This window comes from Cariama cristata, unplaced genomic scaffold (genome assembly GCF_000690535.1).
Source record: "Cariama cristata isolate BGI_N322 unplaced genomic scaffold, ASM69053v1 scaffold19029, whole genome shotgun sequence".
Classification (NCBI taxonomy): domain Eukaryota; kingdom Metazoa; phylum Chordata; class Aves; order Cariamiformes; family Cariamidae; genus Cariama; species Cariama cristata.
The window spans coordinates 59,277-86,242 of record NW_009636565.1 but is presented as its reverse complement, the minus strand read 5'-3'; the positions used below and the strand labels follow the sequence as shown (position 1 = coordinate 86,242).

The following is a 26,966-nucleotide window of genomic DNA, read 5'->3' as shown; positions in this document are numbered from 1 at the left end:
TTGGGCGGATTGCCAAGAAAACGAGCGATAGAAGCAGACACCTTTGCAACTGCACGGTGTGAGGCGTTGCGGGGACGTAAGAGATTATCTCAGCCTTGAAGACGGTGTGCCACAACCTTCCTAACGTTAATCTTCAGGCCTGTAACGATACCAACGCAAAGAAAGTAATTGCGCTTGACATTAATGGCAGAGGGCAGCATTAAACTTCATGTGTACACAGAAAGTCATTTGGTCATCCCTGCCCAACAGTTTTCATTAAAAACAAAATATAAGTATAAATGAAAGCAATGGTCAGATGAAGCACTGTGAAGGGAACATGGAAGGAAAACACACCTGAAGGACAAGTTGTTTACAGAAATCCTGTACAGGAATGACTGAAAGTTTCATAAAGGAGATGTAAAGTGTTCCGAGGACACTTAGGCTTTCTCTCCAAAATTTGTACATAAAGTAAACTGAAAGTAGTAGACCTTGAGAAAATGATTGGAACTATGTTTGAGACATTTTTTTGAGTGAGTTACTGTCCCAGGTTATGTGGCCAAAGATAAAATGCAAGACAATACAATTTTAAGTGCTCCTTTGCTGGCAGAATTTTTATTTATATCTTCCAAGTTGTCTCTTCTCCTGGGTGTCTTCAAATTATAAATGTCTATCCATTTTCTGTAATAATTCAGAACAGGACATATTTGTTATTTACCTGTTCTTAATCAAGTTACACAGTACATACAACCAAGGTCAATCATCTATACAGACACTAAAATTGATATTTCAGGTAAATATTGACACCATCACATAAATACAAATGTTTGATAATTTTCTGGGTAAATAATAAGCTGTGAATAATGGGAAAACTGGGCACACCTTAAAAGGAAAGAGGAGAGAAAGGGAGCTATAATTTGTTTTGTGCTAAGGGTATACTGGAAAAACTGAGTTTATCAGGGTCAGGTGGGCAGAAACGGAAAGTAAAAACCTTAGGAAGGAACACAACAGGCTTCATCTGGGGCCTTGTTGCCTAACGGTCACACAGATTTTCGTGAGGCTTATTGGTTATTACAGTTGTTGATGAGAGTAAAATTAATTTCTTCTAGATAAAAAAAAAATCCTCATATAAATAAATCAAAAGCCTTATTATCATCTCAGCAGTTTTCCTAGCAGCTGTGCGTCTTCGAGGAATTGATAAATACTGCAAAGTGAAGGTGTGAATGATTTTGTATTAACATTTTTGTGATACAGTCTTTAATGCAGGGAATAGATTACGCAGAGAGATGGCAGAGGAAGCAGTGTGGAACAGCCACGCTGGCTGGGGTGATTTTGCCCATCACCCCTGCAAAATGAAATGCGTGCTGAACCAGTTACTTGCAGCTAGCCAGATGCTGGTTGAGCCTTCTGGCAAGTGCTGAAATATTGTTAGATACTGCAGCTACTAATTGAGTTTTAACCTTATTATGAACAGACAGAAGCCATCTTTAGAGCAATCACGTTATGCTGACTGAACATAAATTCAATTAAAAATTATAGTGAGGACAAGCAGACCTCCCCTCTACTTCAGAGGGAAACCCACATGTCAAATCTGACTTTGAATACCATTGCAGTGAATAGGGTCAATATGCTTGGATAGACACTAAGATTCTACAGGATGTTTTAAGTGCTTATGTTATTCCCTGAAGCCTTTGCCCAATTTCACAGCATTTATGTTCTTTTTGTTTTCTTTTTTTTTTTTAATTATTCACACAATGGGAATTTGTTTACTTGAAACAGCAAAATTCTGGTTTATTGTGCTTCGGAGCAACTCCTAAATTCTCCAGTATTTATTGTAACTGGATTTCCCTCCCAACTCTCCCACTCAGCTTTCGGTGCCTGCCCCGCCAGCTGTCGCTGTAGTACGGCATTGCTTTACTGCTGCTGGCTTCCTTCATGTGGCGTCACTTTGCCACCGTTCTGTGCTTCCTGAGCCATACCTTCTTACCACTCATCTGTTTCCTCTCCAGTGAGCCCCTGTGATGGACAATCAGCTATTTTTTCATGGTTCTACTTTTAATTCTTAAAATTTCCAATTACAGCTGAAGTTTACCTGCCCATTTATGTGTCCACTCGTATACTTACGTCTCCCTCCCACCACTCAGAGGGAGATACATACACTGGCTTTTCTTCCTGTTAAACTGTCACGCTTTGGAAATGGCTGGAATGAAAGTCCATCAGCGGAATGAAAACTTAGAAAAATTGCAATTCATAGCAGACACAGAGCCAAGTTTGCCAGCTTGCTTTGCGTCAGTCTTACGACAGCTCCGCACTGAAAAAGTGTTGTGCGTTGGAGAGGCTTTGCACTGGATAAAATGTATAACACAGGATAGTCACGACAGTACCCTTGAAATGTAAGTCAGATGTGAAATTGTCTATTGTGTTGAAAGACACACTGCCTCACTATGATTTATTTTTATATTTTTCCTTATTTTCTGTAGCTTGTCAGTGTTAATCTGACATGCTTTCTTACTTATTTTTGCCTCTTTTATGTCTTAACTCGGGCATGAGTTAGCAAAACTAGAACCAACCTATCTGAACAAACCAAAGCATGTCTTAACAAAACTAGAACCAAGCTGGTTTTGGAAACACACCGTGTTGCCCACTGGGGACATGACGTGACCCATCATTTGTTCCATGGTATGGTATTGCACGACTCTCTAGTGCCTTGCCTCTGTCTTCACTTGTTTTTGGTACGTCCGTTTTCCTTGCCAGATCAGCAGCTACTTGCAATCAGCATTGCGTTTCCTGTGGTTAATTGCTTCACACAACTCTCTCTCAATCACAGCATGACTTCTCAGTAGGCTTGTTTCTTCAAAGGGTAATCTCATAGGAGGTGGTCTGGGTACAGGATTAGTCATAGAAGGACAATCTCATTAATAGCTTCCCCTCCTGAGACAGAGATATTCATGTATTTTTGGCAACTCTTCATTGTTATTGGTAATGTAATTCCACTAGAAACAATGTTTACCAGAAGTTCTCTTAAGCCAAGCACAGAAACTCCATTTTACTTTATTTCCCAATGTGTTCATTACACACAAAAACTACAGCGTTTGCTGCTTATCCTAGGTAGACATTTCAAATAAGTGCTAAAAAAACTTTTAAAATCCCTGTGAACAGTAGCAGAGCAACAGCACTCACTCTTCCAGTTGGAATTTGCACCAATCCCTTGCACAATATTTCTCCTCCTTTTCCCCAGCCCTCTCAGTTGGAATATCCTGAAATTATTTGGCAGGCACCTCCTCTGCTGCACACAGGAGCCTTTCCTGGGCAGGGTACATCACTTGGGGTGGTCGCAGCTGCTTTGACCTTTCTCCCCAGAAGTGTTCTACATCTCGAGCAGCTCACGCAGGAGGGTAACCACAAATTCTTGCTTCAAGCCACATGCAGCGTAATAAAGACCTTTCCCCTTCCAGCCCTGGGCCAACACTCTCTGCTGTCTTCGCATGCCACAGTCTCCCCGTGCAGCACCCAGCATCCTGCCTGCTGTTAAGCACTCTGCACTGTCAGTGCTCCATTTATGTCCATTAGTGTGAAAAGATATTAATTGTAAACATACTTTTCAGCCTGGAGTTCATACCATGTTTTCAGGAGAAACCAAAGTGCTTTTAGCAGGAACTGGCAACTGCCGAGTGCTGCCAGGCAGTTCCTCTGGCAGGTTTCTAATTCCAACTTCCCTAGGTTTGCTGCATGGCTTTTGTTTTTATTCTAGCAGACATATCTGCATTGACTGGGAAAATGTTTTTTGGTAGCACTAGTACAGATCTCCCTTGAGCTGCTGTGTAGCTGAGGTAACAGTACTACATTTCATAGTGAACTTATTACACTCCTAAAATGGCACATGCTTAGGCATCAGCAGAAGGCTTGTTAGAAATAGCAGAGCGCAGCGCTTGATGCCAGTGTTCTCAACGGTTGGCTCAAGTAGGTTCCAGCGTCTGGAAATACCTTTCCCAGGCACTGTAGTAGCTACACAGCCATGTTCAGCAGATTTTAATACTACAAAGTCAACAGGTGAAACCATGACACTAATGAATCAGCAGCAAATTTCCATTTACTTCAGTGCTTTCACCCAGTCTCATCTCTCCCTTTTTTTGTCAACTGGTATCGTTTGTCAGAATTTTCTCCTTCCCAGTCCTATGTGGGAGAAACGCATTATTTATCTCTAGCACCTCCTGCAGTGAAGTTTATGTGGGAAATTTCACATGGGTTATTTCCATTCCCTTTGCTTGCAGAAACCTTGGCTTTGTGTGCCACAAACTTCAGGAATATCCCTGACTTCCCAGAATAAACTTCCCATGGTAAAAGAGACATTGGCTTGCTGGATGTCTGAGGGACAGAAAAAAAAGTCGTTCCCAGTTTCGCAGTGGTTCTTGGGTAGGTTAAACGTGAGGCAGCGAGGAAAGCCAACAGCATGCGAGGCCGTGCCAACAGAAGCACAGCCAGTAGCTGGAGGGGAGCAATTACTGCCCTGTCCTCAGCCGTGGGGATAACCTGGGGGGTCAGCGGGAAGGCAGAGCCAGGCTCTTCACAATGCTGCAGAGCAGGAGGATGAGAGACGGTAAAACGGGGGTGGTTCAATCTGGATACAAAGGAAAACATTTTTCACTTAGAGGATAAAAAACAACAGGGACCCAGAAACATAGTCGATCCTCTGTCCTTGGAGATTTCAAGACGCAACTGGACAAAGCCCTGAACAGCCTGGTCTGCCTCCAGTGTTGATTCTGCTTTAGGCAGGAGTTGCCCTGGATGACTTCTGAGGTTCCCTCAAACTTGACTGAAGCGTCTATGATTTGTACCAATTTTACAACAGAAGTCATGTTGGATCTAAGGTTAAGCATGCAATTGTTATTTGGTCAACAAACTCATACCAATAGTTTTATATAGATAGCATCTGTCTTGGTTTTAATTATTCTCTATTCTAAACTTTCAGGCTGTATTGCTCTGGAGAAAACAGTAGCTTAAAATACGGAGTGTTTTATTGGAAGGCCAAAATCAGGGAAGACTGCTCCTCAACTGATTCTGGCCAACAGGTTATTTTCAAGTGACTTTATTCTCCAAATATATTCCTGGGTAGAATCAATGCAGGACCCCATTTGTCTGGACACAGATCCATTAGAGAGAGACAATAGAGCCAAATGAAAATCAGTAAAACATAACTTCCACCTGGCTATTTCACAAGACCATGCTAATAAATGAGCCTACTACAACTATAAGAAAAAAAGCAACTTGCTGTAATTATTTCTCTGCTAGCTCGTTGCATTAGCGTTAAAATCTCAGAGTAAACAAAGAACTACAGCATATACAAAGCAGCAAGTGAGTCAATGAGATGGTTAGGGGTTAGGTTAGGGAGGAACAGTGGCATGCAACATTTATTTTAGCTGCTAAATAGTGAATTTGTGTTGAAATTAGCAAAAAGCACTAAACTTAATTTGTCCTAGTATTTTAATGGGAAGTTAGTACTTTGGCAGGAGAAACAGCAAGAATGCTCCCCGCTAACTGTGGGAGTAGATCACCACTGGCACTGCAAAAAAGCCTGCCAGCATTTGGCGTGCTGACAATGAACGAAGCACAGCCAACTGCCTTTGCCTTAACCAAGAAAGAATTAGAAATACTATTTTTTCTATTTTACCAGTGGATTAGGAGAAAACTGATATAAAATTGTTTTCAATATTTGCAGGTGTTTCATAAGGGAATCCTAACAAAAATAGAAACAATCTTTACTTTTGATAGCTTTCTTTTAGCTACATCTAAAACACACTGTGTTTTTTTAGATTGTCACTTCAGGTGAAAATACAACATCAATGTATGCTGACTTCATCATACTCAACTGGAAAATTATTCTCATCTCTTATTCTATACCACTGGCTGTGTTTTCTTCAGGAGGATCTATTTTGATTTTTAATGCTATTTATCCTGATGAGGGAATATGTAATTATCTTCCCACTTCTTTCATTTGGAAGAAAATAAATAAGGCAAGACAGTTCTTCATCAGTTAAAACTTCTGGGGTATCTGAGATTTGTAGCTCTCACTAGGAGTAGGGTTTGCTAATGAAGCTTTTGAAGCCACAGTGGTGGTGTCTGATTGTAATTGCTGAAAGGTGACTCTTGAAGAGGTTTATTTGCACTAATCAACACCATGTTGTGCCTCAAAGCTAGAGTTCCCTTAGGTGCACTGTCCCTACCGAGTTATTCTGCAATAACTAAACAGGGTTTTCTGTTTACTTCTGTTCTGGCACCATATCTGGTTTTTAATGGGATCCTTTGAAGCTGCTTTCCAAACCTGTTGTACAGTTAAAACTTCATAATTTCTAACACTTTCCTCTTGCAGCCCCCAACCCCTTCTCCTCTGCTGCCTGAGCCAAGGGAACCTTCAGCAAAAGTGTTAATGTAAAACACCCCAGGGCTCAGGGGTGGGCTGTAAATATCGAATCTATTACATGCAGAGTAACAATCATTTCTTATTTTCCTGATGGTGGCCATTTGGAAACATTACATTCACAGTGCTGGACACAGCTGGATGATATTGGAGAGTGATTCTTGTTCACAGCTGAAACAGCTCTATGCTTCCCTTAATTTTTGTTGCCTGTATTTTACTGTACAACTGTTCTTCAGTAAAGTAGGAAACAAGAAATTGTTCTCCAGTAAAGTTCTCCAGTAAAACAGAGAGACTCATTCACCAAGGTGACCTTACTGTTCATGCTTCACATAGACTGTTGATCGTTAGCAGCCACCATATCACTGAATAGATTTTCAGAAAAATAACGTTGGCATTGTAAGAAAAATGCAACAACTCACCCCAAACTTACTCCCAGCTTGTTTCATCAGAGTAAATTGTTCTAACTTTGTTCTAAATTCCTGCCAGACTAGATTGCTATGCAGTTCAGGCTGTCACATTACACAGGTCCTCCTGTTTTACAAAGTCTTCACCCATCGATGCTGAGCTCACTGAATTGTGTTAATGCTTGCTAACAGGAGGCAGCTGTGGTGCTCAGGGCACCATACACCCCGTAACAGTGTCCAGCGCTCTGCGCTTCTCTGCAGGCCGGTTACCGCCGGATGCCTGGGTGGTGCTTGTTTCACTAAATGTGAAGAGAGTATTGCTACAGCTCCATCTTAAACTATTTTGAGCTGCATGAAATCCCAGTCTGATTAATCGTAATATCACCTTCAATGCACAGTACACTACCTGAAGAACAACATCATTAAGTGAAAGACAGAACCCACAGTGCGATGAATCGTGGATTGTAATGATGGTAGGTTTGGATTTTTAGCGCTATCGCTGTGGCAGCCCAAGGCAATTACAGACGTTGCCTCAACGAACAGACCTTTCCTGCATAGACCCATTCCCCTGGATGTGCACGGTGCCTGTGGAAGGCTGTCACTGAAGCCAATTAGAGAAAAAAATTGAAAACTCCGTAAGGGTGTTTGGAAAGTGAGAAATAAATCCTACCTGTCATTTCTTATTCAACCCAGCTAGCAAATCATGCTCCTCACTCATTACCGCCCTTGCACGTTGTAGCAAGAGAAGGATTAGCTCTGAAGAGCAAAGATTGCACGTCACTTTGGGGACTGTGATTAGCCCAAACCTTAAGTAAATGAGTTTGAAGCTGACAGTTCACTCGATGCTCTAAAGCCACTAAGCGAAGCTGGCACACACTGTCACCACGGGCGCTCTGCGTGCGATGGAGGCTTAGCAGGAGTGAGTTGAGCGGCTGAATTACGATTCTTCCTGCAGACAGGGTGAACCTTTTGGGCCGAGGCTGAGATCATTGGCTAGACACTGCTGAGGAGCCGAGCGGCAGTGAGGCCATCAGACCAGAACAGAGATATAAAGCAAGCACTTCTGTAAATAAAGAGGCTTTTCCAAGGAATTAACACCTTCTCAAGCATGTGCCAAAACACACATGGGTTTCACTCACTGGATCTGGGTTTGTGGCACTCGTGTTGTACCTCTGTAAGGAAAAGGTGCTGCCTGTGTCTGCTGGACACTGACTGAGCAGGGGACCCGCACGAGTCCTTCACCTCCTCCTGGCTCAGTCTTTCCCTCAGCCCATGGGCTTCAGAGAATTTCCCCTACCTGGGGTTGTTCCAAATACTCATTTTCAGAAATGCTTTAAGATACAAACTACTAAATACAACATTAGGATAGTTTGGCCGCTAGTTGCTGCTTGCGTTATGTCTGAGCCCTAGAGAAATATTAAGGTAGCAGAGAATACCTGGCATTATTTGTTGTTTAAAGATGCTGGTCCTTGTGATCCATACATTCCTGTGCACGCCATTCAATAAACCATTGGTGGAGTAGTGCCAGAGATCAGAATCCGAAGCTGGATTTAACTCCCATAAGTCATAGCTCTGTCAGGTCATTGCCACATGAATTTTCAAGAACAGCAAGCCTTCCCCTGCTCATTTAAGTACATAAACACATTATTTTAGTCACAGATTAAACATTTTTCATGGGTATAATTTTACACGGATCTGTCAGGAGCTTTTACTGGACTGTACCAGAAACCAATCCCAGAGTAGTTTACTAACATTTTGAGGCTATCTGAAGGTCACATGTAATCAAGATTTGAGGGAAAAAGAGGGGGATGCTTGTCTAAAGCAAACAGAAATTTCATTAGCCTTGAAACCCTTCAAACTACTGGGGCCAAAACTGACAGCAGGCAAAGGAGGTTCCTGCTGTCAGTCAGGGTGACAAAACCCTTCCAAAACTGACATGCAGAAGGTGCAGGTTCACCTGAGTGTTTCCAGCTCTCATGCCAATGACTGACAAACAATTTTAAGACTTTGAAAACTTGAAAAAACAAAAGCCAGTCAAAAGATTTAGAGCTCCAGATGCTAAAGTCAGATGACTTTAGGAAGTACTTAGTTGTCATTAAAAACATCTAGTCCTCATGATTGCCTGCAATCAAACGGTCAAGTTTCAGATAGGGGGGGAAAAAAGCTCCAGATCTGTTGCATTTTAAATTTAATCTGCTGGGTTCAGCTGCTAGTTTTTGTGTGCATGGAGTTGGCAGAATGAGGGAGGGGTGGACTCACTCAATCAGTAGGTCTTTATTTTCATCATGAACACTCAGGGAATTGTCATCACCAACAGTAAAGTCTAAATGCCACTTAGCTGAGATTTACAATGTGGAAGAATTAGAAGCCTCCTTTGCTCAAAGTTACAGTATGTTCAGTCCTTGCCCAGGAGACACTGATTTTTTCCTTTTATCTTTCCCCTCAAAATGCAAAAGTTTTGATTTTCCACAGAACGTAAAATCAAACATCCCTTCATTCCTGACCCATATTTGCCGCAGGTCAAGTAATTATGAATGAAAATGCCACTTTGTTTATATGAGTTCCATTTATGACAGAGATTAAGTTATGAAATTTGTACTCCTGGCATCTTATTAATACTGCTCTGCTGTAAAATTCCTCAGGCAACAGGCGAAATAATGACTTAAAACTGCAACAAGATAATTAACTTACAGTGTAGGCATTTTGAAGATAGAATTAGCTCTGGATTTGAAAATACAATTTTTTAGGACCTTATCCTTTATATAAATGGGTGTGAAACACTTACAATTACCTTAATTTATTTCCATGACATTTTGGTTTAGATCAAATCAATTCCTAGTACATTAAGGAAAATCTTGTCATTATTCAATAACGGGATTTAGCTATTCAAAGCAATTTTCTTAACCTTTAATCTTGAAAAGGTAAGTCTTCAAATCTTAGCAAAATTAACTTCATGCCATGGTGAAACACTTTGATCTATGCAATATCTTTATTGCATCTGCTGTGCCAAGATGCTTTGATGAAAAAGAAATTAGCAAATTCAGCACTTCCCTTCAATTTCCAGCTGAAATCCCAGCCTACACGCACAGAGGAGCAATGTCCTTGCTGATATAAGGCCACAGAGGAAGGTTCTTCTGAAGCATCTCTAAAGCAGATGGCATAAACTACATCTCAATCTTAAGTGGACAGTCTTCAAAATTAATTTATTAGATTTAGCTCCCTCCGCTTTCAAATGGAAGTAAACAAAGCTTCTTTCTGCTTAGTGATAATCTGCACTAACATCATAGTTCAAGATCATGAACTTTCCCAAGCATCCCTTCATAGGTAACACCTGATGTCGAAATAGCGCAACAGATTAATTCAACAAATGAATTTCCTTTATGAGTGCAGCAGGTCGAACTCCTGCAATGGGAAAAGATCTTTATAATGCGTTTCATCCTTGTCAGTCCTGCAAAGCCAATACGTGCCAGAGGGGACACACATAGATAGTTTCTCACTTGCCGAGTTATTGAAGATTACAGAAGGGGACAGCAGCTACATGGGAACATTGTTGCTCATGAAGATGCACAAACCCATGGAAATATTTCACTGAAAATCTACTTTCTGGTGTTCCACCTACACAAAGCAAAACAACTTGACCTAATGAGGCAGCCTCGAGAAAGTTTGCCATGAATTTCTTATTCCCAATTCTAAAGTTGCAACATTTTGGACACGTAAAGTGCTTACACTTGTCCTCCAAAATGAACCCAGACATGGTCAGAGCTCACATTGCTGTTTTCAGAAAAACATCACTTCCCACCCCCCACCCCCGCAAGCAAAGCAAGACTACTGTTAGCATCTGATCAAGGCAGTCTTTCACAAATGAACAACATTAATCAAATGGGCACCTAAGGAAACCCATACAGGTATTTCTTCTTGGACATCAACAGCTGGGAGACGGCAACCCAGCAAATGGGAACACAGGAACAAAAATCAATTGCCTCCCTAAAGTGTTTTCTGCCCTTTTTGAAAAAACCTGCAAACTTGGAAAGTGAAGGCTAATTGGAAAAAAACCCCTCTCCTCTAACTGGTCTTGATAATGATTGCTGAAAGAATTGAAGTGTTGTATTTGGAGAGCATGCCTATAGCAGATTCCTGTAATAAATCTGAAAACGTTGATGTTTACCCCTGATTCTGCCTTTGTCTCCTGGTTTGGTTTGTTTTTAACAGGTACTATTAGCAATTTCTGAGAATAAATGTAACCGTTGCCCAACAATCCAAATAATTTTCTATTTATCTCCATGAAGTAGATGTAAAAGAAAGGCAAAACTACTGTCTTTGAGCGAGAAGATTGCAGCTTTCCCCTTTTGCCTCTTAACACACTCCTCCACCCTGGAAAGGAGATGTCAGATGCCCAATAGCCATTACAGAGCACTTCCAGCCAGGGTTTATGAGGTTTACTTTCTCACACACTCCAGACATTGTTCCTAACGTAAATTACACAAAAGCTAGCAAACATTCTACTTCCAGGCAAAAATACCAGTAATGCCTTTAACCTTTAGCTAAGGTCAGACATATTAAAAAAGGATACATTAAAAAAAAAAGTTTGTAATTTGTCATAACCACCTTCCTACAAAAATACAGCCTTTGGAATGCAAGTTCAATATTTGTGAGGGACAGTGATTAAAAGCTAATGCATATACGTACGTCTTGCATCCAAACTGGTAGCATCTTGTGTGGCACTACATTCTGTTTCTTGGTAACTTTTAAAAAGAAAACTGCTCCACTGGTTTTTTGCTCCCTTCCCATTTAGCAAAAGCAGCTTTTATCTGTGCAGAATCTGACTGTGATAATATTAATTGCAAAAAGAAGCAGCTATAGTAAGTATAAGAATCCGAAACAGTTGCAGAAGGCATCTCTTTAAAGAACAACAACAAAAAAGCTGTCACTGAGCTGGGCCTTCCAAATGAGTGTAACTGAGAGCAGGGTAGACAAAATATCTGTGGAAAAGTTCTGTACAGGGTAGGTAGGTAGTTACTTGCACGTTATGTGAATTCTCCAAGAGGAGATTTACACAAACCAAGATTTACCACTTGCGCAGAAAGAGGAGTTGAGGCTTTTCAGTAATCTTTACCTAATCAGGCATGCTTTTACCATTTTATACCTAATTAAGAAATCCCCTTGTATTCTATTGCTCTGAAAACTCGTATATCAAAATGGTCCTCTTAGGCACTCAAAAAGGAAAAAAACAATGGGCAACAAACCTCCCTTTTTAGTATCACCTGTTCAGTTTACCGTTAAACAAACCCAAGACACAAAATCCTGTCTTTTTCTTGTTGTTGTTAGGCAGATGAGCTGTGGAAAGGATTTTCAGTGCAACCCATTTTCCTTTTGATCTAGAGAAGTGCTGACTGTATAAAGGCTGAGGTGTGTGAACTGTGGATACCAGACAGCCAGCAAGCACAGCCAGATTGTAAAGATGGTGCAATCTCTCTCTATTGTATGCAGGTTCCACTGTCCTCTGCTTGGTAGATTTATAGCTGATTAACTACGTATTAATGACCTGCACTCCCTGTAGTTTGTGACAGCTTCTTTAAGCTTCTGCGATGTACGTAGCAACTAGCCAGCAAACATAGCACAGCATATGCCTATCCGCAAACATCCTAACAGCATTATCACCAAGAGGACTTGGAACATACCAGCGCTTCCTTTAACTGCGGACCGAGTGCCACTTGCCAGAACCACGTAATGTAACCCTGGCTGACAGCCCAGTTAAGCACAAATTGATGGTGTTGCTGTAATGGAGTTATCAGTGACAGATACCTCTTATGCAGCTTCCAGGTCACACTCACTTAAGCAATGATAAATGAGCATGAAACACTGTTGGCACAAAACAAGATCATAAATACTCAATTCTTAGTTAAAAAACCACAACAACTTCAGGCAGCTTTAGCATCTTGCAGTTTCCATGATTTTATGGATGTTCTCACTCTTGTCAAAAATGCATGACAAAATAGCGAAAGGAGACTTTTTGCAATCTAAAAAAAAAAAAAAAGAAGGAAAAAACCCCCAGTAATCCATCCAGAGCAAATATTACCTCACCTTACACTGGCTAGTACACAAATACATCGGTGAACATTACAGTATTCATAACAGCTTTTGGTATCTCAAGGTCTGACATCCATCTGTCCATCCTTCCATCACAGAAAGCTGCTTAGGCTGAGAGGATGCAGACTGTTTGGAATGTAAACATCAAAAGTTGTGAAATTCAGTTGTCTGGGACTCCTACTATGGAAGTACTGACATAGGTGGGAAGCCAATGGTTTGCAATTGAGAAAATTAGGAAAAATCCATTGGGAAGCAGACCTTGCAATTGTGCTTTATCCCTAAAGATTTATCTCCACAGGGTCCAGTTGCTTTTAAGAATTAATAAAGTGTATTCCTCAGGGTGTTTGCTGATTACAGTTAGATCAGCAACAGCCTGGGACAGGAGTGAGTGCAGCTGCCTCCCCACGGCAGCAGAGCGTGAGCACCTTCTCCAGCTTCCCCATCACCTGGGATTTACAAGGTACAACATGCATCAACCCTTCTCAACCCAGTCACCACACTACCAGAAGTCTGTCATCGCCAGATTACCCCACACTCAGCCCAATGCCTCTTATAGAGAATGATATCATCTTGGCCATTTACATTAGAAGAATTAATTTTTTTTTGACAAACCATGGCCGAGGGTGAGTGGAGAGCCAGGGTGCGGCACCCCTGCTCAGCCAAGGGGCTCATTCCCACTTCTGCAGACATGCCTGCTGGTCAACGTCTTCCTCACCATCGCCGCTCTGCTACAGACAAAATCCTTTAGTATTAACACTGCAAACTTTAATTAAAGCTCAGCTGCATCTAAAACTTTAGGAGAAATCAGAAATTATATTTCATCCTAATTTTCTGTAATGCTAAAAAAAATTAGTTTCTTACTGGCTTCAAGCAAGATTTTTTGAAAAACAGTTCTAAATCTTTTCATTTAGGAAGATCTCAGTCCCACTTTTACAAACCATGCAAACATTTATGCAACATGTTTGTTATTTTTATCTTTTTTAGGGTTTTATTTGCTTTTATTCAGTTATATTTCCTTCATGAAGTTCAAAGAATAATCAAATGCTTACTTGCCTACCAAAAGCAAATTGGGAATTAACATCGAAACGTCTGCATATGGCCATACACACATATGAATTCTCACACTCATGCTAGCACCTTTCCAGTTACAGTAGTTACCTCCCTTTTACATTGCTAACAGATGGGAGCAACCACCACAATATTGTACAGTAAGAATAAATCACTGAGCTATATTTATGTGTCAAAATACTTGAATTATTTAATTTCCTGTTAGAACTATCTGTAGTATTGTGCCATATGCATTCAAATGTGCTGGAATTTCTCTGTCCTGGAAAGTATATTACAAGACAAAGCACACAATATTGCTTCAGTCAGAATTTTTTAATCATATTCCTACAAAATCATGTAAACATTAGCATACAGATCCAGAAAAATCAATATAATATAATGGTGCATAAACTGTAAGTTTAGAAGAATGTCAGGAACACTTTAACAGTTTATAAATTAATATATACAGTAATGGGTACTCATCATTACATAAGAACACCTCTAAACTGAGGAATTTAGGTGCAAGAGCTGTAAAACAGCGGAGGTGCTCCAACACCAAACTTGACTATGAGGCAACATCGCAATCTACATGACTGCCTGTTGTTGTTTCATATTAAGCATTCAATTTAGCTGCTAAAAAGTATAAAACAAAAGTTTTGGTAGGAAGTTTATTTTTGTTTGGAATCATATAGCAAACATCCCTAAAGTAATAAAAACCCCAAAAACTAGAATACTCCATAAACAGGTTTCTAGAAGAGTGAAACTGAAGCTTACTAGGGCTGCACAAAGAGATCATCGGCATCTCCATTCCACGCTACTTCAAACAGAGCACCAAAAGGCATCTCTAGCTAAAGAAAACGTTTCAGGTAGTTTATAAGTGGAGACTGATGGGTGGAGGGAAGAAAGAAAGAAAGATGCAGAGCATGTACTGGGCTGATGCAAAGTTCCTGCTTCCACATGCAGCATTCTGGGCAGTTTAGCTCTTTATTGAATCAGAAAGTCATGGGAATGTAACACCGTTGTTAATTTGTTAACTCTGGGCTATTTTGCTTAAAAAAAAAATCCCCAGAACAATCAAGAAAAAAAATACAATCTTCAGCCTGTCTGCGATCAAAACCATATTTGAAGTGGTTCTTACAAGATTGCCCTTTATGAAATTAGGGACACACAGTAGAATGCAGGATATATCGCTCTTACTCAGATGACACATTAAACAGAAATTAAGTCGCTATTTTCCTTTTCTCCTGTCCATACAACCATATCGGGGGAGTGGGGATGTATGGTAAAAATATCCTAAAGAATGACCTCAAATAAAAGGCATTCTTCCCCATATCAGAAAATTCTCAGATATCAGTGAAAATACAGACTGCATAAAATGACTAGGATTATCCTGGAAACACTTGATACTGCAAAAACTCTCCTAACTGGATACCCTATAATATGATCTTCAGAGAATCTTTCCAAAGTTAAATATATTTTTCTGTTTCTAGAGTTGAATGAGTTTTATGCCATGTTATTTTGGTACATTTTTCATACCTGACCAATGACTCCCTCACAATGAAAATCAATATTGCACTAATAAAGATGTATTTACAATAAAGCGGAGGTCATACCTAGCCACCTAAAGCTTTTTGCTGTATGTTCTTCCAGTTGTTTAGGAACAAATTCTGTTCACCTTTTCTGTAGGAAATCCTGAGTAGCAAGGTGAAGAAGGTTTGGCAGATAGCACCAGTTTTCCATCACTTGTCTTAATTAACAGGGTACATTTATCATCGGCAATGCATCTAGAAGCACTATCATAGTTGAACCTAAATGCCCAAATAAGAGCCTATTACAAAACACTGTTATTCATATTGCCAGAACCTGAGTCAAGACTGACACACCAGGAGCAGGAGAAAAGATTTTCACTAACTATGAGGACACAAGTTGCAAACGCAGAAAAAGGCCTGAAATTCTAGCCCAAATCTTTTCCTTATAATGGCTGGAGGCTGAGAAAACTACAGCTGGTGGAAAGAGGAAGAAGCAACCCTTAAACTGCTGTGTCTGCCACCTTCCAAGCAACACGCTTCCAAGCTGCCCACTTAGCATTAATGCAAAGGTGCAGCACTCTGAAGGTGTTCATAAATGACCCAAACTCTTTGCTATTGCTTCCACCAAAGCAGCTCAAGCAGCGAGTGCTTTATCAGACCGCCAACAGCTTCCCGCATTTAATTACCATGTTGTGTTTCAGGCTTTCAGAGGTTTTATCTGACATTAGCCAAAAGGATTTGTTGATACTAGAGACTTAGTTCACTACATTTTCTGCTGCAGTTTTTACTTGTATTGCTAAACCGGTAACAGCAACCATGACAGACCAGAAAATCTAACAGAAGAGGCTAAACTTAGCAATCTGGGCTTAAACTGGGTTTAAACTACTAAGCGATAAACGTTTCATTGGACTGGCCCTGTACATAGACCTGGAAAAGTTTTATCACAGATCTATCTGCAGCTTTGTGTAAACTATTAATTTACTACAGCAACACTAATTTGGTATTCACAGAGATAGTAATAGCACAGTTTTTACACATCTTTTGCCCTCTCTTCATTTTTCTCATTCCCATGCCTAAAAAGACACAGATGCAAACTGCTAACAAGACCTTATGTTCTTATCTGTAGCCTGCAGACTTTCCTCCCACTGATATGTAAGTGATTTCCATTTCCTCACTCACATTATCCCATGGGGATCTTATACTCACATATATGCATACTGCGATAAAGGAGAATTGATATGACAATATAAAAACAACTAGCAGACCTTAATTCAAATGATGTCACCAACAACAGTGAACCCTGAAAAACTGCAAATATACCAAGATGACTAAGACTTTGTTTGATGTTGTAACAGATAGCACCAACAAAATGGTATTGAAGAGTTTCATGCAAAAATGTTTCCCTCTGCTTCTAACTTTGGTCACATCTCTCATTTTCCCACCCTCCCATACTTCGTTTTTTCTCTGCTTCTTCATGCCTACTTTTCTGTCTGATTTGATAAAAACAATGCAGTTGTGAAACGCATTCTAGGCCCTCCAGAATCTTTCCATTTTCAACCATTTATGGAAAAAAAATAGATGAAACCCAGGACACCAAGTTAAATGAATGAAAAAGTTGGTAAGAACAATGAAGGTACTGCGGCAGTCTTAAAGAGGTAATAAAATTATGACAATTTTCTCTAAGAACGATCATTACAATGCTTCTCTCTAAAAATCACCCCAAGAGTTACATGGCTGCCTGTACTCCAACACTAAGCTTACATGAGAAATCTAGACAAGATCTCTGGAAAATAAAGGCAAAGGAGTACAGAGAAATCTTCTCAAGTCTTTCAGCAATCTCTCGGCTGAAATACAAATGTGTGCCAAAATATCCTGCTTAACAAGGTATAATGCAAGCCAGATTTACCAAAGAAATCTTTTCTGTACACACATGAACAAGACTTTCATGCATGAAACCATCAAACAAAAAAGTCTCATCTCTCATAGGTGTTTTTTTGTTTTGTTTTGGTTGGGTGTTATACATAATATATATTGACAGCATTGGTAGTTAAGTGAAGCCAATTCATACATTATACCCAGCAATTCACACAATATACCAGTGGGAGGAGATGAACATTATTCTGATCAAATTCATTTATTTTAATCCTCAAAGCACAACCCTTTTTCTTCATCATCATCATCGGTAGAAACTGCATAGGACTCAATGGTGTTGTAGATGAAAGAGTACAGCTTGACATCTGGTCCTGAAGTAGAACAGCTTCTGCATTCTTCATTGTAGTATCTCAGTAACAGCCTATAAATGTCCCCTTAAAAATAAAAAAAATTAAAAACATGTAAGATCATGCCATATGAAAAATGTGTGACTGCAAATGAAGACTCGAAAGGCACTCACACTGAGGTAGTAGAGCTAGGAACATCTCTAAGTGAGCAGTGAAAGAGGAGGTAGGCAACTGTGTAAGGAGAACGTGACTGTTTCCAAGTTTGTTCAGAACATAGGGTGGGCTCCCTCAACTTTCTGCTGAGCTTTCCGCACAAGCTATCCAAGCATTAGGCTTGCATACATTACTTACAAATGTATTGCCCATTACCTGACTTTGTTTGTCTGTCCCAGAAATTAAAGACATTTAACAATTACAGTGGGGCAATAGATATGCTGCTTTCCTTGTATTGCTACTGGATAACACATCTGACCACATCTTGCAGGATCAAGCCAGAACTACAAGACAAATCTATATCAAGAACATGTAAGTAGATTTTCCCTTTTCAAAGCATTTTGAGTTGTATCAAAAACTTGTGCAAACCTTCTGTCTACCACATGTATCTATATTTTCCAAACCCTGGAGTGTAACTCCCAAGTGAATTAGAAAAGGATTCCAGAAGTCTTCCAACAGATTAACACTGCGCAATTCACCCTGAATAAGAAGAGTTCCCCACGCTGGAAATAGGTACAAATAAACTGAGACCCATTTGCTTGTGTTCAGGACTTGATGACAATAATTCTTATTGGACAATTTCCACTTACAGAGATGGTTAAGTCTCTTTGCTGCATGAAAAGATTTCTTTATGCTCACCAATAGTTTGGCCCTTCTCACAGAGAAAATTGTGCATGCTGTAAATATCCCGCATCAGTTCCACATCTCCAAAGGTAAAATAAACAACATCACGTCCAGCCTCAGCAGCTGCCAATATCTGTATTAAGGCTGAAACAAAAAAAAGATTACACACGTGAATACATGATTAAACAATTTGCTGAAGGGAAAAACACGTCCTAAGTTTACAGCAAATAATCATACCACCCATCTCCAGGTGAATGCTGCAAAGCAATTTAAACAATGGGTAGATGAGTATTACTTCCACTTTTAAAACAAAGTAGAGAATACTGGGCACTGCAGCTCAGAGTGTTGAAGTATTCTGCTGGAGTCACTAGTGACAACCACCCTTACTTTCCAGATAAACCATGTGCTTAAAAGTCAAAAGGGGGTTTTTTGGTCCGTGTCTATCCTGAGGCAGCGTGCAGTCATTAATCATCCAATGAACATGCGTGACAGCAGAAGACAACAGAGCACCATCTTACACCCTGGCTTAACCTGCTTGCATTGAGTCACAAATAGTGGGGTAAAAAGCACCCATTAGCACATCACAATTTCCATTCTCTGCCACCCTTCAGAAGGAATGGGGCCAACCCTTTCACTAGGTAAGCTACACAAAGCAGGAGCTGACCCAACTTTTCGCTCCCAAATGGAGATCTATGGTTCTGCAGCCTCTTACTGCACAATTTAAGGTGTTCACCTTACCTATAACAGAATTACGCAGCATGGAATATGATGGCTCGTTCTGACCTATAAAAAGTGAGTGGCGATGCCAGGAATGCAATTCAGGTTATTTGACTTCCAGCTTTATGTCAAACTCGCTGGACCAAGCTGCATCCCAAGTTCTGTCAATGGCCAATATACAAAATAGACAGACTTTGTTTTTCTATATGGAGAAGAAAGAAGAATGCTTCCAATCTTGGAAACAGATTTTTGAAGACTCATCTTGAGAAACCATCTGGGCTACTGAACAATGGTCCAGCTGAGCCAAGATAATGACCCACTGCAACTGGAGAAAGTGACTCTGGTCCAGATACATTTTTCTCTCTTCTCATCCACCTCCTGACTTTTCTGCAGCTCTCAGGTGCTCATCAGACATCTCACTAAGCCAATTCCATTCACCAACCTGGCAGAAAAGTTATACAACAAAAGAACTGCTAGATTAGCAGTTGAATTGGCTGAGTGAAGAGTTTGCTAAGAGCCAGAGCTGATGCAAGGGAAGGCACCGGGACCGTACAGCCAAGAACAGGGAAGGGGAGAACTAAAACCCGGACCCTTTTAGGTAGCAAACTATTACAAGAGCACAGCTTTTTCACCAACCCGTACTGCAAGGGTGGGGTGTCACGGATGCATGCAATCAATCACACATTCATTTCAGGTAGTGTTACAACAGTCCAAACAATGGACCCCAGCAACTATTTAATCTATTGCAGCTTGTCTTATTTCAGAGCCTGTGGGTGAAGTACTGATATTAATTCTTTCCTTTTCTACCCACTAAGTAGAGTTAATTAAAATGTGATTAATATTGTCTTTGTAACGACTGATTTTAAATAAAATAGCCTACATACTGCATTACCACCTGCTAGTGGAAACTAAATAGAAAGCTGTTCATAGCTCAGCTCAAGAATCTTTCACATTTTTAAACAGAGACCTAATAAAATACTGCATTCTTTAATCAAAAAACCCTCTTGTAAACTCATAGCTAAAATTATAAATGACATGATTCACATGTGAAATTAATCTCAATCTGGGAATGATATTTTAATTAAACTACTGAACCAGCTGTGGATTTGGTAAAGCTTCAGTAGTTCAGCTTTTAAAGGGTCTAATTAACTAGCTTGCATAGGGGAACAGAACCTAATGAATCTTATTATTCATTCCAAACAAACAATGCAGTTTCATGTTATAGAAGATATTACAAATATCCTACTGTTTATTTTGAATTGCTGTAAATCTTATGAAACGAGGGTCAAAATTTCTGTCAAGAATCAGGCTTCACAATCTTCTGGACATTAATGATATACAATACCATGTGAAATTTCCATGATACTGATACAGAAAGGAGCATCACAGGAAGAGCAATAGAGCCTGTGGTACTGGGGTCTGGTGGGATTTGGGCTCTCTTGTCCATTGCACCCAGCTGATGTGATCCCATTTAACTCTTCTGGACTCACACCTGAAGGAATGGCTGTGCTGACACACCTTCTGCTCCCAGCCGGCGATGGTGGCAGAAGCATAATACAAATCCCTCTGGGGACCCACCTATCCTCACAGGCCCTACATGTTCAGTCACTTTCATCCAGAGGAAAGGGTGTTATCACCAGGGACCCCCCTACTGCGGGACCATTGTGGCAGCACAGCCAAAGCCCAGAGCTCGGTGTGAGGGAAGCAGCACCAGAAACACAGCAGGGGCAAGCCCAGTGGAACTCCACTACTGCAGGCGCAGCGATGCTACGCTGGGTGAAACACCCAATGCTCCTTGTGTCGCTGCCCATTGCGTACGTTCAGAACTACAGCACTATCATGGTAGCACCTCAATATTGCACACGTTTACATGAGGCAAGACGCGTGCTTTCCTCTCCTTCCACTAATCCTACAAGGGTCTTTTTAAAGCTGATGGCAAGTCTTCCTATTGAACTTTATCTTCTCAGATAAATAAGAACACCACTTCAGCTAAAGAGCAGTTTCTCACAATCATTAGAAGTTAAATTTATGTATTTACGAGATGTCTCATCAGATCATCTCCTTTGCTTTTTTAATAAAACAAGGCTTTCCCAATCTTTAGACTGCTGCACAGAGCCCCCACAGCTATTAATTGTTAGATTATCCTCTTGTTTGAAAAGCAAGACAAGATCTTCCAACTTTTCCCAATTAAATAAATATGCTTTTTTTAGTATTGGAAGTTTATACTAAAATTTTGTGGAAATATCCCTAATTTAGCTGGAATCTGACTTGTTTACATACCAGGTCTTTAATTTATAAAGCCAGATTATTTTTTTCCTCCCCTAAGAAGGCTTTGGTTTTTGCATCATCTCTGGCTTAGAGTGAAACTATTTTATATACAATCATGTTCCTTTAATTCATGACTAAAATACAATCATGATAAAATATCATAATGCATTATGGTGCTTATCCAGTTGTATCCAATTACATAAAATACTTCGGTCGTTCTGAAGACCCTGTTAGAGATCTAGATACTACTTCTGAAAGGACAAGGGTATATATTTAAGAACATTACATGAAAATGCAAGATTTTAAACTATGAAAACTATTTTGTCATTGCAATACACTGTCAAGCCTGTGTAGTCGACAAAAGCTATTTATTTGGGTTCAGTGAAACTGTGATACTGATAATTTCAGAATATGTTTTAGAAAATTGAGATTAAGAATTTATGACTCCCTATTAAGTGTAAAAGATTATTCTCCAGTGTAAGAAATTTGCTTAAAATGAAGTGAAACCATTGACAGAATCTGCAGTTCAGAATAACTCTATACAGCAAAACAAGAGTGAAACACCTTTAGCACTTGTGACTGTGCAGGGAGTATTTGTGAACTAGAGACAACTTCATTTGGTTAGCACACATCAAACGCAGCTCTCTTCTGACAAAAACACACGTGACAAACCACTGTACTCATTTTGTAGCTCATAGTTAAAAAAATAAATAATGAAGCCATCTTGTTTCTAGTCAGCATCAGCTCAGAGAAAAACGTCACATACTAAACAACTAGCTCCATATCCCATAGCACGTCTATTATTTAATTCTCTTTACTAAGTATTGATTTTTCAGAGTCAACTAAGAAATTAAGCTGAGTTTACAAAAAGAGTAACTTAGTGCAAGTTAAATCAATGTCTTTGTAAGGTCTGCCAAAAGAACCGGAGAAGACTTGAGAGTTCACATAGATTTAGATTAATTTTTTGTAGCAGAAGCAGTGTTGTAACTTGCTGTTAAATGTTAATTCTCACAGACTTTGGGGGAAAAAAAAAAAAAGGTTGATCCAAAACCAGAGGAAAAGTTAGATAATATTTTAGTTTGAGCTTTCATTTAAGTTAAAATAAAACTGAGAGAATGTTCAAGTTTCTACATGTTCTTGTCCTGCCCAGAGTTCATATCCAAGTTACAAAGCACCACATCTCATGGCTCATTTCTTTGTCTACATCAAAGACTTTTCTTATGGGCTACCTCACCAAATGGACTCGGCTCTGGTGGTCTTTGTCAGTATGCTTGTTTTGCGCTCTGACCGATGGGAAGAAGTAGTAAAGCATTGCAGTGAGCAACCCTATTCTAAAAGTTATATCCAGTGTTGAACAAGTAACAGCTTAGATCAGATAAGCCATATTTTTATCAGAAACTCACACATTAAAAAAAATATACATGGGATATTACAGTTCAGATCCAAGAGGAAGCCTTATGCAAATCAAAGCATTTATTAAACCTTCCTAACATAACCGTAATCAAGTATGATCAGATCCTGCAGTAAATACTACTTCTGATATTGACGATCTGCACTTGGCAGCCCATTTTATCTAATGGAAATCAAAAAACACAACTGTCAGGAAATCAATAAGCATTGAGGGGAAAAAAAAAAAAAAAAAAGATGCTCAATGAATAAAACACATCAAGAAAGAAAACTAATGAAGCTAGTAGCCTGATGATTGTTTGTCTCAATCTAACTACCTAAAGCTGTTCAGAAAAGCAAATTTTAAATACTCTCCAACTGTCTGAGAACAACAACAACAAAAAAAAGGTAAACTTCTCCTTAGAACTATATGACTCAGAATATCAATTTGAATGTCAGGATCCATCACCTCTTGACTTGTCGGGACAAACTCTTAAATGAATGTAGGCATGGGATATCTGGCACATTATAAATACTCCAATTAAAAAAAAAAAGAACACAAGAAAGTGAATGATATAGCAGGCAAGTCAGGAAAGAAGCGGCATGTCTGAATGACTGGAAACCTCTCTGGCATACAGCAATATTTTAAGGAGTAAAGCTAAACATTAAGCCTTGCCAGCAAGTTTGTGAAGCCTTGCAAATTACCAGGTACTTTAAACAGTATGTCTTTGCAGAGATATGAATTTTAGGCATAATCTAAAAAGACTGCTCCAGAAAGGTCAACTGATTTATACGACTGAGAACTGAAACGAACATGTTCTTTTGTAAACTAATACCATGTCTGTGCTTTTCAAGGTTTCAGTGCTACAGGTCCTTGTAAACTCAGCATTTCACCATCATATACTTACCTCAAAACTTTAAACTGAAAATAGTGTACAAAAGCAGCGTGCATTTTTATTGTTTAAGGCCACATTACTCATGGCTTAAAGATCAAAGCTAAGTTAAACTGTCCATAGAACTGGTTCATTATTATTCTAGTTCTCAGCTAAAATGTATTAATTTGAAAAAAAACCCAAAGATGTACTTGTTCAAGAAAAAAAAAAGAAAAAAAAGGCCAAGAATCAAACTCTAAGTTATTTGAGTCATTTCGACATTAATGAATTGCTACAATTTACCTTTTAATCGGGAGTCCCCTCCAAAGGCACCACATCCCCAGTTTCCTGTGGCTATTGCAGAGAGATGCTGAGGTGGAACATTGGGCCGAGAGAAGCCACAGTAGGCCTGCAGGCAGACGAGAGTCAGAAGATGAAGTTGACAGGCAATCTGGTGCAATATTTTCAAACAATAAAATGATGACAATAATCAGTATTATCTTCTAGCAATACCAAATTCAAACTACTTCAATACACCATTAGTCTTCCTTTAAATTTAAGGTCAATCACCAAAGAATTTAAAAGCAAGAAGAATTTTGCCTTATTTGGATCCAAGTTAAAAATTAGATACAGGTGCTGACTCCCAAGGATTTCATCACAGTTAATACGAAACTTTTCAGGATAGCCAGAGCAGAGAATAACTTTAACAGTAGATTGTATCACATTTGTTGCTTTTTGGCCCATTTACCATACATGACAGCTGAACAGCTATGTCCAGTACTACTGAAATTCCTCAAAACTGAAATACAAAATGGCATCTCAGAGAGTACAGGTCTAATACAATAAATGAGGATATGAGCAAAAAGTGTGATATTCACTATGAAATCTGGAGTAAAGGCAGGTGCTTCCATGTGTAGAAAAAAAGGATAAATCTCTTTGGGAAGTTTTTCAACAGTACAAAAATGTATTGAATTGGCACATTTGGTACAGATTGTACAGCTGTTTGGTACAGGCTGAAGTACCCACGGTTTCACTCCAATCTGATCTAAGCTGCAAATTCAGACTTCTGCTAGTTATAATTTAACAGGGTACCACGATTCAGAGTTTGCATAAGGAGCACTTACATATCATCAGGGGCATGCAGCTACTTGAGCTCTTTCAAGTCAGAGCTATTAGTGTGCTTAATGTCCAAAGCACCTTTCTATGAAACTAGTGAGCCAAGCAAGCTAGTACTCTGGCTGTGTGGACAATAATTCTTCAAACTCCATCCTCCCAGAGAGGGAAATGGACTGGTGGTGCAACAGGATGCCTTTTTTTTCCTTTTTTCTCTCTTTTTTTTTTTTTTTAACTTAATGGGCATGTACTTCTCAACTTGCCAGGACATGGAGAACAAAACCTGTCTCAGACACAATAAGAAAGTCAGCAAATACTTGGAAGGACTTCAGAGCAATGAAGAAAAATACTTAAGTAAGTGCTTCCCTATGATTTTTCATAGCAAATAAAGGATAAAGATAAAACTAATCACTTTTTAAAAAAGAGACAATGCACCAATGTTTAAAATAGGTTTCACCTAGGAATACAGGTATATGAAAGCTTTCTGTGCAGTTTTAAAGCAGTTTCTTCCATATGGGGAAGCAGAACTGTTCATTTTGAACTACATAGATGAATCTGTTTTTAAGTTGTATGCAACTTCAAATATATGGTATCTCATATTATTTAGAAGTTGTGTGATGTTTACAATTGGTTTGTCTTCATATAAAACTGTTATATATAGTTCTCACAGTTAACACAGTTTGAAACATAACTGTTCTGCATACTATAATTCTTAGGGAAGAAATTCTTGCCAAATACAAAGCTGTAGCTTTTTTTAATCTGTGACTGTCAAAATAGGCTTAATGACATTTATGAGTGGGATTGTAAGCACAATTATAAGTCAGTTATTCCTTAGAATTTGGAAAGTGGAACTTGCAACCAGAAAAATTATTGCTGGTGAGAGTCTTCATTAGGCAATAATCTCAAGGGGCTAGCAAAGATGAAGCAGTGACATCTCTTACATGTAGATCTGCAAATCTTAATGCTGAAATCTGATACAATGATTTTTTTTTTTTCCTTTATTCTGAACAGCTGACTTTAGACAATATTAATCGTGTTTTCTGAGTATGGGTTAAACCAGAAACAAGGGGCAGCCCCAGACAGCTACCTTTTGAGAAAACTAACCGACAGTGAACATCTGGTTCTTTAAGACAAATGGATCTTATAAAGGAGAAATCATATAGGCTTATAAGAAAATACAAGTTGTAAGAAGAATCACTTTAAGTTGTTTCAATCACTTCCTAATGTCTAACAAAATAACAGACAAAAGAACCTTTGGATGCTGAACTGTGTCTACTAATACATAATACACTCATATTTCAAACTCTGTGTGCATATACTGTGCTTACAGAGTCCTGATTTATTAAATCATAATAGAAAGAGTTGCAGCTTATTCCACCAACTTGTTTTCACCCACAGAAAAATCTTAAGGTTAATATTAATTTTAAATCAAATTGAAAAAACCCACCACAGTACATTCAAAAATACTTCATTTGTTAAAATATTATAGAACCTCCAATAAACTTAATGAAATTTTTACTGTAGTAAACAGAGATTTAACTCAGGCTTAAAATCTTCTTTAAATACCAATCAGTTCTTGTTAAACAACATCAGCCAAACCGACACACTGTATAAAAGTTGCATGGATCTACCATAATTTGTTTTAAAAATCCAAACTCAATGAATAATATTGAGAATAGCAGGCAGATCATAAATTCACTAGAGTAGGTAATTTGAATTTTGTACTAAGATATCACTGCAGTTTACAAAACTTATTTACTCTCTTTTTCAGGGCTAATTTCATTACCAACCATGAAGAAACAAACTGATGAATGTTACTTTAGTCAAGATGCTAAGGTTTTATGACTAAATTAAATTAGTCCTTCAGCACTGTACATCATGGGGGGGGGGCGGGCAGGAAGTTAGGATCTTTCAGGTATATTCCCTTTCCAGTTGAGACCCAGGAACACACTGCCCTATGTTTGAATTTATTTAAAATGCACCCTCTATTATTCTATACCCTCCTATACTATGGAAAGCAGAAGACTTTAACAACAGTAGTATTGTGCCCTTATATTTAACACCCTAGGCAAAGCAGAGGCCTGCCGCATCTATAA

At 39.2% G+C, this 26,966-nt stretch overlaps 1 protein-coding gene across 1 annotated transcript in view; it reads right to left on the bottom strand.

The window, feature by feature from the left end:
* Positions 1-17,558: 17,558 nt before the first annotated feature.
* The window catches only part of PARG (poly (ADP-ribose) glycohydrolase), a 65,777-nt gene continuing 56,369 nt past the window's right edge, over positions 17,559-26,966 (bottom strand). The window contains exons 15-17 of the mRNA XM_009707964.1: positions 24,061-24,166; positions 18,530-18,658; positions 17,559-17,764 (exon numbers count right to left, since the gene is read on the bottom strand). Of these exons, the coding sequence (XP_009706266.1) occupies positions 17,598-17,764; positions 18,530-18,658; positions 24,061-24,166 (402 nt within the window). The 3' untranslated portion in view covers positions 17,559-17,597. The remainder of the gene's footprint in view (positions 17,765-18,529; positions 18,659-24,060; positions 24,167-26,966) is intronic.